Genomic DNA, 18,742 nt, shown 5'->3' with positions numbered 1-18,742 from the left:
ACAAAACAAAACCCTAAGAAAATAGTTTAATCAGACAGCATGAAAAATGACAGACAGCACAGTACAAGTGATGAGGCAGGATTCAGTCATAGACCATCAGTTCATTCTGGTTAAGGCACAGAGGTGAGGACAAATCAACATGATCATGTTACAAAGTCAAGGGTCATCCATACTGATTATAAAATACTGTCTCCACGCACTTTGAAGGCACATCTCATCAGCTGATTAAGAGCTGACGACTTGAAGCAAGCGGAGGAAATGTTAGACAACGAACCAGATTTTAACACAGTTAAAGCTGGTTAATTGAACACATGGTTCACATGTAGTAGTCAGATATACATACAGTAAATACATCATTCATGACCAGCCCCAGGGGTTCAGTGATGACAGTCACAGTTCCATGATAAATATAATACGTCTTTGATCAGCAGCACAGAGTATTGCTGTGGGCAGGAAAAAGCCCTGAAGTCTAACTCAGAGTTTGTGTTACTAAGAGCTGTGGTGATTACATCACATGTATGTGATGTAGTTTTCAGGGATGAGGCCCGTTCTGCCTTTATATGTCGCCTGAAGCCAGCCTGGTTCTACGGATGCGTACACTAAGGACACAAACCACAAGTCAGGATACACACCTTCAGATTTAAAATGATACACTTTCATCCCTAAGTCACAAAATGACACAAGACATGAATCTTTCATACATTTTCCGTTAAATGTGAACATAGGTAATGAGATGTTTATTCATTACTTGTGTTCTAAAGAGGATTATGAAAGCTTCAAACATGATTTCCAGATTACACCCATGAATACCTGAGGAGTTTTCTTACCATTTGAGAACAGCGCCCCCTGTGGAAAGCTGAGCTCATGGCTGTGCTCTGCCTCACAGGAATACAGAGCTCGTGCATCCCTAAGGAGAAAAATCATCACGCTATCAGTAAACATTATGTGGGATACAGGTTAGGTACAGAGGATCCAACTTATGGAGGTGTGCTCTGTCTTTAAAAACTTTATGTGTCAATGATTTGTTATAAACTCACCTTCCAGCACAAATGTCTAACGCTGAAGAAAAGACAGAGCTCTCACGTTGGGATAGTCTGGATGACAATCTGTAACACACAATCACAAAATTACCTCCAAATTGTTAAAGTCAGAAGTTTTACAGTTAAAATGGTTTAACAGTTTTGTAGTTGTAGTGGTAATGTGTAGTAGAAAGATGTTTTCCTTTAAACCAGCTGTATTCTCCAGATGACTGATTCATATTTAATTTCTACACTCACACTGACGCAGGCCTCTGGTATCCATTGCTGGATGTAGCGGCCGCAGAGTGCTTCCCAGTCACATCGGAGCCACAGCGGACATGTGATGTTCTTTGAGAGTGTGTTGTATCTTGTGGATCCAGTAACATGAGACTCTGGACTGATCCATGACAGCTTTTATAATCTTTGGTAAGATACAAGAAGTCAGAACGGAACAAAAAAGGGAAGGACTTAGTGATCAAATATTACCCCACGGAGCTGTACTCACCCTCAGAGATGTGCAGGGAGGTTAGAGAGGAAGATGTGGACAGCCGGTAAGGAAATAATGAAGAGGAGGAGGAAGAGGAAGAGGAGGCGGTCCTGTAAGTTTTTCTGTGCTGTCGTGAAGGAGAGGTAGAATCTGTCAGTTTTGTTTCTGTGCCAGTAGAGGAGGCATTCCTTTGATCTGCTGAATGAGTGCTCTTTGAAGAAGAGACGGCAGACACTCTCTGCACAGGTCGACCCTCTCTGAGAGAGGGAGAGCGCTCCACAGAGGAGAGCTGGATGGAGGTGGTGGACGATGAGGCTACGGAGGGACATCTTGATTCTTTTAAAGATGACAAGGAGGCTGTTGAGTTTCCTTTGACAGACAGAGTCCTGTCATCAGAGAGTACAGAGGAAAGGGAGGAGGACACAGAGGACGTTTTCTGGGTAGGAGTGAGCAGGGAGGAGGTCCAGGAAGAGGCAGGTGTGAGGTGAGGGGAAGCGGCACCGTCTGTTGGCTGTTTCTGATCCTTCCCATTTGAAGAGATATTGGATGGAGGGCAGGAGGACGATGCAGGAGGAGTCAGCTGTGGGGGAGAGATGGGGCCGGGCTCGGCAGCAGGAGAAGACGGAGGAGAGGTTTGAGACACTCCATTCTTTTCAGATGAGTGAGAGGACAGAGACTCCTGGCTGCCCATTGGAGTTGTGCTGGGGCTGCTGCTGAACGTGTCACCTGGAGGAAGAAATTCAAAGTAATCAAACAATATCAAGACAGAATGATATTCTATAAGTATTCTGCTACTGTGACAGACCAGACACTCATTTTTAGTCTGTTTTTATCTAAAGTTGAAATTCCTGAGATTTAATCAAATCTAAGACTGATCAAAGCAAACCAATTTCTATTATCAAAAATATTTTTCACAAATTGAATCAAATAAGACACAAGATCAGGAGGCTGCCGGGGGGACTCACTGTCATTATCTGCCAGGCAGAGGGCAGGCGGGTAGAGGCGGGCCTTCCTCTTTCCAGATGAAAGACAAATGGCTTTGTTCCTCCGAGGAGCTGACCGCGAAGATGGAGCCTGAGGTAACGGCACTGACAGGTCTGGGGCCTCGCCAAAAATCTGACAAGAACACACAGTAATGGTGTGTTTGTTTAGATCTGTACAAGTGTGTGTGTGTGTGTGTGTGCGTGTGTGTGTACTGGATATGAGGGTGGTGTGGCTATTTGTATCATTGTTTGGCCCAAGCATTCCAGTTAAGATCAGTATGGTTTGGTATGGGTTGGCTCAGTTAAGCTTGGTCCTGATTACGTTTCCACAGCCAACTGTGCCCCCTCGTAGTAGGCGGCGTGTAAGCTGGATGCCGACAGCCGCATCCATAACATAGTAGCGTGACGCCATAGTAGCATGACGCCATAGTAGCGTGACGCCATAGTAGCGTGACGCTTATAATTCCAACAAAGAAGAAAAACACGACACAGTAAACAAAGAGCAACATTGGAAGACATCCAGCATTTCGTCCTCTTTGTGATTGGCATGTGGCTCTTTGACACAAAGTGCGATCAAGCTTTGTTTCAGAGAAGACTGTGTGCCGCCAGGAGAAATACAGCCGGTGTTGCACAGTAAGTAACGATTCTTTTGACCAATCAGCAGTCTGCAGTGTGTTGCTCCACCTTTGGATCGGTTTAGTCTGGCACCCCTACTGAAGGGGGCCAAAAAGTGGGATGGCTCCTCTCTGTTATTTGGGGGTCTGTCCAGGGATTAGTCAGTCGAAATGGAAAACGCGTGCCGTGTCACGATGAACCAAACTGAACTGCTTGGTGGAAATGGTCTTTAGATTACCTTGTCGTGGTTTTCAATAATAATCTCCACCACAATGTTCTGAAACTTGATGTTCATCATGGCAGCCACTGTCTCTTCCTGTGACCTCATCAACGTGGGACCAAAGATCATTCCGAGGTTGGAAACAGTCATAAGGTTCTGGTCACTGTGGGAGGATACTCTACAGGAAAACACACAAAATTCATACCCATTTATACACCGATGGTCACTTCAAACAAATATTAAAAATCAGATTCCTCACAAGCACGCTGGTGTTAAGATTTACTTACTTGAAGAGATGGTTGGTTAACAGATCTAACATTAATCTGTTTTTCTCTGGCAGTTTGTGCACAAGAGCATGAATTGCTCTCACTCTGTACTTCTGATCATCATACTCTGTTTGGAAACATAATAACAGTCCATAAGATTGATACTTCTGCTTATCTGAGGTGGAAAATAAATGAACTATGATTGAAGCGACACCAGAGATGACCAATGACTGTGTGGTCTTGTCTATTAAGCTCCCATGCTCCATCATAAAGCACACTGGGATCTTACTTGCAGCCTTGATGAATTCTTTATGCAGCCTGTAGGTCAGTAGTGGTTCTGCCAGACACCTGCATGTGCATAAACATCATGACTCCATATGACAAGAGAAGGTGTCATTGAAAAAGACTTCATGCTTTTTACTACCTGAAATAATTCTTGAGGCCACTGGTGATGGTCTTGTTGTCCCAGGCATCTCCATCTAGCTGCATGTCAGCAGGAGCTGTGGATGCTTTGGGAACATTGATAATCAATTATTTATCTGCATCCTGACACTTTTTTTTATCAAACTGAGATTACTCAGAAAGAAAAAATAACATCCTACAGAGAGAAGCAAAGCTTTTTCTTACCAAACACACTGGTCATCAAGCGCTGCACTTTGGAATTGACCCCTCCAGTCCTGTACAGACCCAGGGTGGTAATGCCTACAAGCACACACCAGCATGTACTGAATACTTGACAAACTTTGTCCACAATTAAGATTCTCATTGCAAGTATTTCTAGAGTATGAACAGTCAAAAGAGGTGAAATACCTCTTGTTTCGACCAACTCAATGCACTTTTTTACAAAGTTGAGACCAGCCTCGTTCAGAAAAGCTGTAACACAAACAGTTTTGAGCCACAACTGTGAAAAAGTGAAATGTTAAAGGCAGTAAATTGATCAGATCAGTTAAGATACTTACTCTCCTCCTTTTTACTGAGCAGTGATGGCAGGGTGTAAATCTAATCAGGAGAAAAAGAAATATATTAAATAAAAATATGCATTAGGATGACAATGTATGTACACTGATTGCAATTTCTTTTTACTCAACAGTAATGTAGTTTCTGATTGTGTATCAAAACAGATGTTTAATCAATACTCAGTATTTTCATACAGGCTCTTTCCCGTCCATCGCTTCCATCCACAGCCGCCTGTTTGCTTCAGAGAGCGCTTGCAAAGTAATGACGCTGTGTCTACAGAAAAACAGAGTTAACATAATGCCACACATAATGTGCACATAATTGTCACACGTCTCAGTCATCTTTCCCTCTCACCTCTCTACCACCTCGATGTCAAAACAGAAGCGTTTGTCGATGGAATCCGTCTTCCTCCTGACACAGGATCGCAGCCTGAACACCTCAGGAGGGACAATCACCACCCCGTTCTGTCAACACAGAGATGAATTTGCTCTTTAAATGTTGTGTAAAGTTCTAAATGGATTTTAACAAAGACTGTGCTCTCTAGCACAAACTGTTGCCATCTTTAAAACTACTTCCACAAACATACTGTGAAAAAAAATGGTCTGTTCTGTAGCTAGTTTGACTTCCATGGAGGTTTTTAATGATGCAGCATACACAAACATTACAGTTGTAGCTTGGTTTGACAATATGATATTTGACCTAAAGGCTCACCTGTCTGCTGGCTGGTCTGGCCTCTGTGTTGCTCATGCTGAACATCTTTGAACTTTTTTCATAAGTGCAGTAGTATCTGGTCCACACACTGCCCAGAGGACCTGATACAAAACAACAACAACAGGTTTTTGTACATTCACTAAACTGCAAAACTAAAATCTAAGCAACTGATAGTGGGAAAATATACAGACAATATAATACAGTCCTACTTCCAGAATCTTGACAAGTACATTTTCTTGTTGGTGGATTTGTTTAATCTTTACAATCAACCCAGGCACTGTTTTTGTCTTTTAACATCTTGGAATAAGAAATGTGTCAAGTAGTCGAGGCTCATTATGAGACTAATAAATTAATTTTGACTAAAATGTAAGAAAAACAATGGCTTTGCTTTCAGTTCCTGCAGTGTTGTGCTTGTGTGTCAAGAAAAGTAAGTTTCCTTTCTCTTCACATGGGAAGTGGATGAAAAATCACTCACGTTTCTCCTGTATGTAGAGATATCCCTCCATCGTAAAGCAGCTGGGGCCTTTGAAGTCTTCTTCTGCAGAGCGGATCCTCTTCATCAGCCTCTCCACTTCAGCACGTGTACTTTCAAAGTTATTGCGAGCCTGATCGACACAGAAACATGACACTTTCATTAAATAGAGGCATATGAAACATATTTACTTGACACTTCAACAATCTTTAAAAAATACGTCAGTCGTTTCTTAGTTTAGCTGAGCCTAAGTAAAATAAAAATCAGTTGTGACACAAATCTTTATAATCATTTAATCAATCAATCAAATAATCAATCAATCAATCAAAAATCAATATCTTTATAGTTTATAAAACAAGAGGGACAAACTGTAAATGCTGGTAGTGCCCAGTGATTTTCATGCAGTCTGTAAATGAACAACGTAAGGTAGCACATCAAGCTTCTGATAAGTTCAAATTTGACTTTTTCTTGTCACATGAATGGTGTCTGGAAGTAGTGCTACATTTGTTTGTGTTCCAAATCCAGCCGTGTTTAGACAGTGGTGAAAAGTAGCTCAAACTGTGTGTTTGAACATGTTAAGCAGATTAGGTGTGTATGTTTTTCAGGAAGTACCAGTTTTGAATACTTTGCTCAGTGGCTTCAGAGGCAAGTAAACCACAATAAAAAACACAAATACTTTGACATTTGGGAAGAAAAACACACTTACATTCTGCAGGTTGAACTGAAGCTGCTGTTTGTAGGGATCAAACTCACTGGCCAGCTCGTAGCCCTCATGGTAGAACGTAAACAAACCCTGCAGAAAGGCTAATAACTACAGAGCAGAGGGAGAGATATTAGCTGAGAGCTCTGGAGTTTCAAGTGTAAAGAGAGGAATAGAAGATGACGGTCAGTCATCTGCTTAATCAATCAAAAGTCTCCGCAGAGGAAAAATCCCCGAACTCTGTCTGTTGTTTGGTTTGCTGCCCTTGTTTACTTTACAACAAAGCCTTTCCCTCTGTGTTTGGTGGAAGAGATCTCAGTACAGGAAGTGCTCTTACAGCAACAGGAAGAGGGCTTTACTGATATCTATCACTGAAACATTTTTTATCAGCAGCCAAACAGTGTGTGTAATGTGTGTTTTTTAAACCTTGACCGAGCTGTCTTTCCATGATCTTGTCTGTTTACACACACATGGTCATTACTGGCTTGGCTGCAGAAATGACTCGATGTTTACATCACTGTTTACAAAACAGGCTCGTCTGGCATGTTTTCCCGTGGTGAAACATTGTATATTGTTAAGGGCTTTTTTCCAGCTCATGTTGGAGCTATGAGGGCCAAGCAGCTCTTAAACATCTGAGACAGTGACACAACTACTCCACAAAGGAGGCCAAAAAAAGGTGATAATAACAAAAAAATCCACTATTACAAATGAAATCCCTCTGAGTAAAACAGCCGAGTCTTACAGAGGTTGAATAAAAACAATGTTGTTATGTAAATGTGCACGTGAACTCACCGGCTCAACAAATTCAAACTTCTTTCTCTCCTGCACTTCTTGGATCTTGAAGACATACTGCAGAGAGGCGTCATAAAAAACCTGCCTGTCCTTGCTCATCTGTGAATCAGCCTGCAACAAGCACAGCAACAACTTTTATGACAAAAAATCACGTTATCTGACAAATGTGGGGGGGGGTGAGATTTTAAGAATAAACAATGTACCTCAAGGAGCTGCGATTCCTTCTTTTTGGAGGAGAGGCTGAGGTGTTTCTCCAGGACTGAGTAGTATCTCTCTGTCTCCTTGTCAAACTGTTTCTTTCCCTCCTGAGGAAATGAAAACATGAAAGTAAACAACACAGAGAAATGTCACTCTTTTACTCTGCTGTCAAACATCTACTTTCCCACTTCTTTAATTCTCCTTAACTGATGATAACTTTGCTCCTTCCTTATAACACAATATTATAGGAGGCTGCATGTCACAGTACGCAGCTGTTCTTCTCTCTGATTCACTGTGAAATTGGCACAATGACTCACTCTAACCAGTGAACAGTACTTGATTCTAAGTGTTAGGACACAAAACCATGCCAGAAGGAACAGAAGATTCATAACAGCAATCAAAGATCTGTCTAAAAGTTTCTTACAGTGTTTATCTTTTGCAATCAATATTTTTCAACTGTTTTCAGTTTCTGCTGCCGTAAAGTGCAGTTTTTGGCGTAAATTGCCATGTGGGTTAAGGTGAATAAATACTCAGACAAGAAGGCATTCTACCGAGCAGAGCGAGGAGCAACATTTTTTTGACCCTCACGGTTTTAGTTTTTGGTCAAATCTTTTCGTAAATGCGTGATGTTTATAAGAGCTGAATTTGTCAGCTGAAGAAGTGGCAAGAGGATTTTTTTGTTTGTGTTATGTTGCCACTTCAACCTTAACAATTTAATCAGTAACTAATCAGTAAGAAGTACTGAGGCCTGACACCAAGTCCAGCTTTGTGCTACCTTATCAGTAATAAAAGTAATAAATCAGTATAAAAAAAAAAAGCAACAGCAGACATGCTGGCAGCTCAGTCAGGCACAGCACTACTTAGAAGTAAAATAAAAGGGAGTTTTTTTGTTTAACAATTTCAAGTCATGATTTTTTTTTTTTTTTTTTTTTCCAAATTTAAATCCTTTATTTTAGTCTTTTTTTGTTAGCTGAGTTGGAAAAAAAAGTTGAGATGTCAGATCCCCTGAATAAAAAATGACTCACATGCATTTTTGTTGAGAAAATATAGCTTCTGATATAGTCTGTAGACATTATCATTATCATCATTTGACTTTTTTGCATGGTCTGGTGTTAAAAAGGCAAACCATAAATGGCAAAAACAGGAAATATCTAAGAATCACTGTCTAAATCGAATCGGGAGAAAAGTATATCGTCCAAGCCTTAATGCTTACATTCTGAATGTGTATAGGCCACATTGTATGTGTCTCAGCCAAGTCTTTTAAGTTTTTCCTGCACATGGTTCCTGAAACTGATCTGATGTTTTATCCGATGAAAACATCTTTTGGGATGAGAAAACCAGCCCTGAGCACAGAATGCTGTGACTCATTTTAGAGAAACCATTAATAATCAAGACGAAGAGATGTTGCCAGAATATTTAGGACAACAGATATTTTCCATAACAGCTGCAGCTCACTCAGCCTGTCTCTCTTTAAGCCCAGAGACATCAGTATGAGGATGTGCGCTCACACACTCCTGCTACATTCTGCAGCTTCAGAGCTTTAATTTCACTCTGAACGCTGCGATCTGCAGGACACCGCTATCTCTGCTGTTTTTTTTAGACTGAGAGGAAGAAGAAAAAAAAACGAGATAAATTGAATAATAAGACTGGAGACGGCTGCTGAAACCAGACACTAGAGTCACTAAGTGTTTATACTGCCTCACTGGGTTCAGCTATCTCTCTGTCTGTGACGTGCTCTCTGTCTTCTCTCTTAGTGTCCGTTCCCATGACCCTGTTTCTGACACTGGACTGTGATCCATCCTTTATCTGGACAAACTGAATTCTCTGACCACTGACTGAGAGGATGACTGGGACCAGACCAGAGCAGAAAATATGTTTGATCACCACCCACGGCGTTAGATAACTAATTCACGCAACGCTCTTAATGAACTCAAGTTCACTGAGAAGCCTCAGCAGAGCGTGTGAAAAGTTAATTTACAAGTTGAGGTGTGTCGGTTACTAGGTGTTGATTGATGATGCCTGAAATGTACCTTTACAGCTCCAATCTGCTCTTTACGAAACCTCTCGAGCGGTGAGATCAACACGTCGTCAGCGTTCTGGATCTAGAAGAAAACACAACTGTGTGTTAAGAGTAAACACCACAACCAGCACCAACAGCTCAGTCAGTGCTCCATGAGGGCTGCACTAAAAACTTCTTTGTTTGTCTCCAGATAGTTTTAGACCAACCTGATCACTCAATCATAGACTAACTAGATTCTCTCTCTGGTGAGCTCTGAAGATTTTACATTTTTGGACAAAGGAATCAATAAAGTTTCAATAAAAATCCCATTTGACCTAAGGCTGAGGATGTTCTTCACTTTTCTTGCAGATTTTTTTTTAATTGGACACCTTTTGAGAGCTCAAGTGTTTCAGTACGTACCAGAGACTGACTGATTTCTCAAACAGCATGGGATCTTTCTTGGTTCATATTTGTTATGACCACATTTGCGTAATCATGAAGTTTTTTTTTACACATTGCACTCCAAGGCAATTATTTTGTACAGCAGCAAAGTATCCCCGCTGAGAAGACGGTTGTTGACACCATGACTGGTTGACAACATTAGCATACTCAAACTTATTTGCTTGGGAGAACAATGACACACAGTATTGTTTGAAATGTTTTCAACAAATTGTTGTATCACCAGTTCAAAAGTTACCCACGTTGGTAACCAAATGTTTTTCCCATCTAAAACTATTGTCAGTATTGGTCTAAAAAATCCCACATCAGTGATGTTCTAGTATGCTTAGAGCTTACAAGAGGATACACTGTGTACTTTAGAAATACCTGAGATGAGGAGTGAAGCATCTCTTTTTAGCTACCTGCATTCCTACTAGGAATAACATGATGCTTTAAGCTGAATGCTTAAAGCAGTAAATAGCTCATACAGTATGACTGTGAGGATATTTATGTAGCTGACAGTGCAGTATGCTTGAGAAACTTGTATAACCCTGATGTTGAGTCAAGTCATAAAAAGGAAAGCTCCGGAGCGTTATCAGCACTCTGGTGTATGTGTATGTGTTGATTTAAGCATCAGACCCTAAATAGCTTCCTCACCCTGAATCATGATCTGACTTTCACTTCAGTGTAGTTCTACTTCAGTAACAAAGAAAGGTTGGCTTTCTTTGTGTAACCTTTTTTTTCCAAGCACATGACAACATTCAGGATGAAACTGAACACAAAGAGACTGAGGGGCATTGTCAAGTAGCTGTAAAGGCAGTTTCGGTTTGAACAGGTAGGGAGTTTCCTTTTGCTGCCCTTTAACTCAGTAATGAGTGCATCACAGAAGACTGTACCGTTACAGTGGAAAAGCTCAATTAAAATACACAGACAAAGAAAGAGAGAGGGCTGAGGCGGGTGCGCACAAACACACACACACACACACACACACACACACACACACACACACACACACACACACACACACACACACACACACACACACACACACACACACACAGGACCCATTTATGGACTTTCCCAGGCAGTCAGAGCTCTGCTCAAAGTCTCACAGGGGAATTGGCAGAATAGGTTCCACATGGTTCCTCTGTAACCAGACCATGCACACAGCCACAAAGACACACACACACACACACACACACACACACACACACACACACACACACACACACACACACACACACACACACACACACACACACACACACACACACACACACACACACACACAGTGGGCTATGTTAGCACACTATATACTATGCACTTTCAAATGCACAGAGGTATGCCTTTTCACAGACTGAGCCAGACTCCAGTAACTCCCACACAAAGACCTGTGTTGATGGAGGGTCTGTGAGGCACAAGGCCCTCACTGATGCTGGCACAATGTTTTTCCCAGAAAAAGTGTGAATCAGACTTGTGGGGGAGCCTAGATAAGGACAAAGTTTGACAAACTGAGTTTGAATTCCAAAGAGATCCTGCTGACATCAATAAGGCAGCTAACAAAGCGTAACATATCTAGCGGGAAACGTTTCCTTCTTTAGCTCACATGGAACAACTGATTCAGACTTCAGTTTGAGGCCCACTGCTCTATTTTCATACTCAAATATTCAGATTAAGAATAGAAAAACTGTTTCTGTATGATCTCCTGCTAAAGCCCCCAAAAACTCAGTAGTTCTAATATTATTAAATATAAATATATGAGGTGCAACCGTGTTGATCTTGGCATTATGTTAGAGGATGCTGTAAAGAGACAAGGACAAATCTGATTAAATAAATAAAAAAAATAATATCTTGTTTATATATCAAATTCGTCTACTCCTGACAGACAAAAATATATGTTCATAAAAATCATAGCTCTCAGATTTTTATAGCACTAAGAAAACCAAAACTGACCCAGCCCTTAACCTCAAATTGCTAAAACCGCTTCACGTCAAGGTCATGTCAACATGTACCAAGGTTTTAGACATCTTCACAATGAGCTACATGTTCTTTTCCATACTTTCTCTCTCTGGCACAGTCATGCAAACACGCAAGTTTCTTTGCTTACCAGCCGTTTTCTCTCCTCCTCCATGGTGCTCAACAGCTGAGAGAACTCCTTTAACGACTGAGCTGAAAAAGAAAGAAAACATCAAATATTTGAATAGCTGGTTCTGAATACCTGGTTCCCTCCATCAGTGGTTCCCAAATTTGGGGTCGAGACATCTTAGGATGGGGGAACAAAATGCCTTCCAAAATCAAAAACTTGTTAACCTGTTTACAATTTTATATTTCATCCTTTTAGAAAATATATATTACATAAAACAGGGGTTTTATTTAGACAAAAACATTTAAACATAAAATGTTGAATGTGTTTCCAAATTTCTTTGCCGCCACAAAACACTTACGGTGACAAAGCCACCTGAAAACAGTATGGACAGCAGCAGATTCATTTAGGAAACGCAGCATCATGTGAACATGAGTGGTCTCATTCTGTAGAACAACCTTAATTATGTTTCCGAGGTCTTTTCCTCTTTTATGTCTAGGGATGGGTACCTTTCACATTTGAAATGATACGGTACCAATCACCGGTACCGGTACTCAACGGTACCAATTTTCGGTACTTTTTTGTGTTTATATGGTAAAAAAATATCAATTTGTTTGGGAATGAAGGATAAAAAGTTTTCAATGTAACAAATTTATTCTTCAATATATAACCTTGTAGTTCTGTGTTGATGTCCAGCATGGAAAACTGCCTACTCTTCCACTCCCTCACAGTCACAAGGATGCAGTCAGGTACCCAAACATGGTACCTTTTGATTTTACATGTATCGGTACCCGGTACTTTTGACAGAATTCGGTCGGTACCTATTAAAGTACCTAATTTGGTGCCCATCCCTATTTATGTCTGTCTTTTGTTTGGGAACCCCTGTGCTAGATCATTACAGGTGGAGGGATACTTTCATCTTACCTATACTGATCTCATCATCGGTCTCAGCATCTCCGATACATTCAAACTGGAATTCCTGCAGAGACTGGGAGAAGCGCTGAACAGCGAGAGACAGGCCTGAGGAGGAAACAGTGTGAAATATTTATGAAGTCAGCAGACACTTGTTTATAATTACAGCTTACTTAAATACTGATATCTACACCAACCTCTGTCATCCATAATGTTTTTAAATCCCTTCTTAAGAGCCACTTTTTCTCCCTGGCCTTTGAAGCACAGTAGCTGGCGATTGTATTATTATTATTATTATTATTATTATTATTATTATTATTATTATTATTATTATTATTATTATTATTATTAATTTTACTCATTTCATTTTGCTTCTTCTGTGTTTTTATTCATTTTAATTTGTTTTATGTCTCTTTCATTGCTCCTTGTCTTTGACAAATTCATTTTACTTATGTTTAATGTCTTTTCCTTTATCTTGTATCTTATTCACTCTCCTGTACAGCACTTTGTTTTAACTATGGTTGTTTTTTAAAGTGCTTAACAAATAAAGTTGGATTGGATTGGGATTGGAACCTCTGGCAAGTATGCATGTTTTTACATCCTTGAGATATAACGATTATAGGATAATCATGGTATGACAGTAACAAACAAAATCAGTGTAAAGGGTGAAATTAAAAGTGAAATTAAACACATATTTTTTTGGTATGAATTGCAGTTGTTGCTCCAGCTGAGTGTAACACCCTCCACCTCCTCACAGATTCACCTACTTCTTATTTGTAACAATTTCTGAGTCGTCCTGTGAGACTCTTGTGTTTTATCCTCTTTGGGTTGATAAGGTAACAAAGTCTGATGCTAACTAACCGGCACAACCTGCAGCAAACCCCTCCAGCAGCCTCAGTGTCAGAAAACTGTTTACATGTGACAGAGTTTAATGTCATCTTTGTTCTCTCAGGTGTCATAATGCCCTGCATCAAAATGCTGGAGTCTAAATTGAAGCCACTTGAAGCCACAACTGGGACCTCACCAGCTTTCTGTATACACAATAAAAACCATAACACCCCCCTGTAGAGGCAGTAAATGTCACATTACTGCCTGGTGAGCAGTGTGTGGTCAGGTTCGAGGCACCATCGTCAATAAATATATACTGAAGGAAGAGAAACTAGAACAATGTGATAACATTTCCTTACTGGCTCAAATACAAACCCGACAAAACAGAACGATTAATTTTGATAACTTATATGCTCATCAAGACTTTTTACAGTTTTGAAACTTGTTTAGAGAGTTTTTAAGGGTGAAATGTCAAGAAAATAATAAATTGATACTGCTTGCGTCTAACAGTGATATTAGGGACATCAGGTGAAGCAAAGCTTTAATTGAATTCAGTGTAAGCTTTAATGACTTGTCAATACACCACAACTTTCTTTGAGAGGGTCAAAAAATGGTTTAAGTCTACCAACACAGATTTGTACACACTACAGGTTGGAAATATGACATTCAGTATACATAAAAAAATAAAAAATAAAATCATATCGCCATGGTTACAATGCTGTAGTGACTCTGGTGAGAGGTGCGAGTGCAGAGCACAGTCATCATGTAGTCTCACCACCATGTGGTCAATGTTGGGTTAGGAGTAGGTCAACATAGTCATTACAGTGTGTGTGTAACTTTCATTTCAATGACCTCAATAGGGAGGTAGACCAAAAGAACAGGAGGCCCCAACACAGTGTAGGTGTGTCCAAGTGTCAACCTGAGGTCATCAAATGAAGCTGACGTCAAGCAGGAGGGGGCAGCTGTCATCAGCTGATAATCTATGAAATACCTGAAGAGGCATGTGCGTTCTATTTATAGAGTTCCTGTCCACCACAAATTTATGTTAAAATGCTGAGTCAGCATTTCAACAAGATGTTCTGTGAATTTATTCTTCCCATTATTATTCTTCTGTATGTTTTATTGTGCGCTTCTCCTCCAGTAAATTTATTCTGATTTTCACCTTTTAAACTTTCAAACTACTCAGCTTCTTTCAAGACAGGATTGCTGTGACTTTTCATATTTCTAATTTTAAATTTTTTTGATACATTATATTTTTTAACATTTTTTCCCCATTAAAATGAATGGAGAACTTCTGTATTTCTGCCAAAAGCTCATGTAACTTTGAGATGCCAAAACTTTAGCATACTTCCACAAATAGACTTTATTTTTGCTTTAGCATCTTCACAAATCATTTAACTATTCATTTATTGTTGTACTTTTAAATATCTTTTACTGTTTTTGAGATTTTACTGTTCAACAGGTGTGGGTGTTGGATGAGGAAATGCAATCCATTACAGTCAAAAAAGTCAGTGCTTTAAGATAAGAGCTGAAACGATTCCTCGAATGATTCGAGGTACTCGATTACAAAAAATACTCGAGTAATTTTCTCTGTCTCGAGGAATTGTTTAAAAAAGATCAAAGAGTGGTATTTCAAATAGAGCTAAGGCCATATTAAGAGAGTTTTCAGACCCCTCAAGCTAACTCTTACGCAAAATAGCAACTAGCAACAAATCTAGCTTCTTTTCTGGAGTTTGGAGACTAATGGGTCATTCTATGAAACTGGTGCCATTTGGGGGCGCAACATTTGATGAGATGTCCAAGGCACAAAAAAATGTGTCAAAGTGTTTGCAAACTTTGGAGCTACCAAAGCAAGTGCTCTTATTGACTTGCTGTAACAGAAAATTCTATTTCTTAAAGAGAAAATTTTTCATTTGAAAAATAACTGCTCTTTAACTAAACAAAAAACATATTTCATCCGATTAATCGATGGGATTTTCAGTAGAATACTCGAATACTAAAATATTCGATAGGGTCAGCCCTATTTAAGATCTTTGTCATTGATTGTCAATGACGACTTGTGTATTATCTAACATGCTACTGATTCCTAACTTAGATCAGAAAGTCGCTCCCAGCTAGTCCTTTACATTCCTTGTTCTGAAATGAAAGTGGTTTCTCAATGGTAGAATATAAGCCTGATTTCTGCATGAGTATGCAGCATCAGCACAAAACTAAAACTATGTAGTCAATAAGCTGTTTCTACACAAGAACCCACTTCAAGAAGGTAGAAAAGCAGGAAACTATCCAAGGTCTCCATCAAGTCTGTTCACAGTTGAGTAGAGTGAAGAAATCAGCTGTGAAACTTGAAAACAAATCATAAACAGGCCAGATGATTTATTGTTTTTAGATAAGGACAAAAAAAAATCCAAACAAAAGTATCAAGTGGCAGCACACACAATCTGGTCCCAATGAATCTTACAATACTTATTACACATTTGATTATTGGAGACCATGAACGTTTGATCTTTCATTCACTTTATACGACACTAAAGTCACAAAGATGAATGAGCAGAATAATAACAAGATTAGAGGGGCGAACTTCAACCACATAACTAGACAAAGACGGGCAGGGCTGATAGTAGGGATTTTCTATCTACTCCTTGTTACTCACTGATGCCCTTGCTTCCTAATCTTAAATAAATGTGCTAAAGTGTAAACTACAGTATGTGTGCGTAATAAAGGCCAAATTCTGTCCCAAGAGTGAGACCCCAAGCTATGGCCTTGGGTCTCACTCTGTTATCAGGCTGGTTGTGTGGCTTCTGTACCAAGCACTTTTACCCCGAAGAGACACTATTAAATGGTGTACTTACTTCTTAGAGCAGAAACGAGCATGTTTCCATCTTTTATGAGATCTTTAATAAACCTGTTGGTGCGCTCCAGCTCTATCTCATGGCACTGCAGTCTCTCTCTGAACTCCGGACTGTCCAGAAAAGAATCACTGAACTCCAGCGTCGGCAGACCCATTGATAAATAAAAGCACGCAGTGTTTTAATACAGAAGTTTAAAAAAAGGCGTCCACGCCGCGAGATCACACGACACCGTTTCGGTGTGCTCGGAGAAAGTTGTGCAAAAGCGTCTTCCAGCTCCTTTTTTTCATGCCTTTCTCACTTTTCGCCTGGGAACTTCCGGACACTGGAACACAGCAGTCTGACGCTGAGAGTTTGGCTCGGCTACACGACGACTGAGCGCAGCTTTTCTCACAAGTTGAATAAATTATGCCAAATATAACATCGCGTAGACTTCGTAGATGTTTTCAGCTTCATACAGAAACACCTTGTGTAGCAGAAAAAGGCAGACAAATCCCTTTTTATGGATGCAGCAAGGCAAGAGGCAAAAACGTTGTCGCCAACTCCGTCTGCGTATGGCTGTGAATGAACACTTGTTACTATGGGAACGGGAGACTCCTGCTGGCGCGTGCTGAAATCCGTGCAAAGTTGGCCAAAGTCCTCTTCATTAAACCGTAATAACGTCATAAAAATAGCCCTGGGCGTAGGGAAAAACAAAAACACTACTACTACCACTACTAAAACTACTTATAATAATAATAATAATAATAATAATAATAATAATAATAATAATAATAATAATAATAATAATCTTGACAGGTGTATATTTTCTAACAATTTCATTTGGTGACGATTCATTGTTTTTTTTCCATCTGCAAATAAATAAAGAAAAGAAAGAGGATGAAAACATAACCCTGCAAACGTGTATTTTTAGTGCATAAGTTCAGGTGAACAAGTGATTGTTGAACTAAGATTTAAAATTTATCTAAGATCATTTTAAAACTTGCAACTGCATTCAAAAGTTTCAAACAGGTTGACACTGTCGTATGATATGTAGGAATGTCATGACTTGGTTTAACTCACATAACATTTGGAGGACCTATCACTATGCATTCTGCACTACTATACAGGTGCCAAGATGCTTCTTGGGTACACTTAAAGTTCAAGACATTCAAACTCATATACACTTAAAAAATGATAATCTTTAAAAATATGAGCATAAAACTAAAAAGCACTGAAACACTGATATATCTGATGTATCCCTGAAGTACAGACTTCATCGATTTGAGGGTCAGGCCAATGGACTGACAATGCAAAGATTACCTTTACACATCAAGTAAAAAGAAAAAACCCAACAAATTACCCGCAGTAAAATCTGCCTAACCTATGAAAGTCTGTTCTTAAATTGCTAAAGCTTATAGTTTTTTCTTTTCGACAGATTTAAGTCAATAAGTTTGGAGGATCTAAGCCATTTCTTTTATTTTGCGTTGGGCTGTCACCTTAAACAGCAGGATATTAGTTTAGTATAACCTAGTTTATTTGTTTATTGTTTCATGAGTAGTCCCCTTTAATTTACTGTACAATAAAACAGGCAGTTTTAGCCTTTACCGCTAAAGCTATAGTCCCCAGCCAGTTGTGAAATAGGCAGCTTAAAATGTAATCGTTGAATGTAAAAACAAGTCAGACACTCTCTGCTGAGAATAAGTACAATTCTCCTGGCATGTAACATAAGGTTAAAAGTTGTGTTGTCCTCCCCGCAGTCAACAACACATACTGACTGCAGATTAAAATGTAAGTTCAACTGTTTGAAGGTGCATTCCCACCACTGAATTATTTAAAATGCATTAGCTTCAGTGATTTATGTGTGAGTTTACAAGTCTAAGGTTCCCTGCTGAAAAGTTGCAGGCTGAAACAGGCCTTTTTAATGTGAGAGAAATATAACTGGGATGTTTGCCAGCTGAACACTGAGAGGCACAGAGCATTGCTGAGTGCTGGCCAAATGCTCTGGGGCAACCACTGAGCACACAACATGTTTTCTTTTTCTTTCTTGTCAGAGTAGTTTGAGCGTCTCAGTGTCGTTAAACATCATTATACATGCTACTCAACATTTCATTTGAGTCACTTATGTAAGACATGACATTTAAGATCTCAGCCCCAAACTTACTGAGGAGTCTTTGTCCAGCTTTTCCTTTTCCTTTTCCATACCCCAAAAATGTTTAACTCTTAACCATGTTTCT

General features: G+C 39.7%; 1 protein-coding gene across 1 annotated transcript; it reads right to left on the bottom strand.

Moving 5' to 3' along the window:
• Positions 1 to 359: 359 nt before the first annotated feature.
• arhgap42a (Rho GTPase activating protein 42a) lies at positions 360 to 17,072 on the bottom strand. The gene is made up of 24 exons (XM_074673063.1): positions 16,530 to 17,072; positions 12,865 to 12,960; positions 11,965 to 12,026; positions 9,451 to 9,522; positions 7,426 to 7,527; positions 7,223 to 7,333; positions 6,437 to 6,541; positions 5,734 to 5,863; positions 5,259 to 5,359; positions 4,902 to 5,011; positions 4,742 to 4,820; positions 4,550 to 4,589; positions 4,401 to 4,463; positions 4,218 to 4,292; positions 4,015 to 4,099; positions 3,880 to 3,938; positions 3,612 to 3,717; positions 3,343 to 3,502; positions 2,472 to 2,622; positions 1,525 to 2,232; positions 1,278 to 1,440; positions 1,038 to 1,106; positions 828 to 907; positions 360 to 599 (listed from the first exon to the last, which is right to left on the bottom strand). Exons 1-24 carry the CDS (start codon positions 16,681 to 16,683, stop codon positions 511 to 513), a joined length of 2,970 nt encoding a protein of 989 aa, XP_074529164.1. The 5' UTR covers positions 16,684 to 17,072; the 3' UTR covers positions 360 to 510.
• Between the last annotated feature and the right edge of the window lie 1,670 nt (positions 17,073 to 18,742).

This window comes from Halichoeres trimaculatus, unplaced genomic scaffold (genome assembly GCF_033239565.1).
Source record: "Halichoeres trimaculatus isolate MK-OKI-2021-1 unplaced genomic scaffold, fHalTri1.1 fHalTri1_scaffold_6, whole genome shotgun sequence".
Classification (NCBI taxonomy): Eukaryota; Metazoa; Chordata; class Actinopteri; order Labriformes; family Labridae; genus Halichoeres; species Halichoeres trimaculatus.
This window is presented reverse-complemented; position numbering and strand designations above follow the sequence as displayed.

Bases quoted from the DNA above. Each gene is read 5' to 3' on its own strand.
- arhgap42a (XM_074673063.1), bottom strand. From the start codon at position 16,683: ATGGGTCTGCCGACGCTGGAGTTCAGTGATTCTTTTCTGGACAGTCCG. The intron at 4,293-4,400 runs GTATTTCACCTC...GTGTGCTTGTAG, and splicing joins TGAGTTGGTCGAAACAAGAG to GCATTACCACCCTGGGTCTG. The intron at 2,623-3,342 runs GTAATCTAAAGA...TGTTCTTGTCAG, and splicing joins TTATTGAAAACCACGACAAG to ATTTTTGGCGAGGCCCCAGA.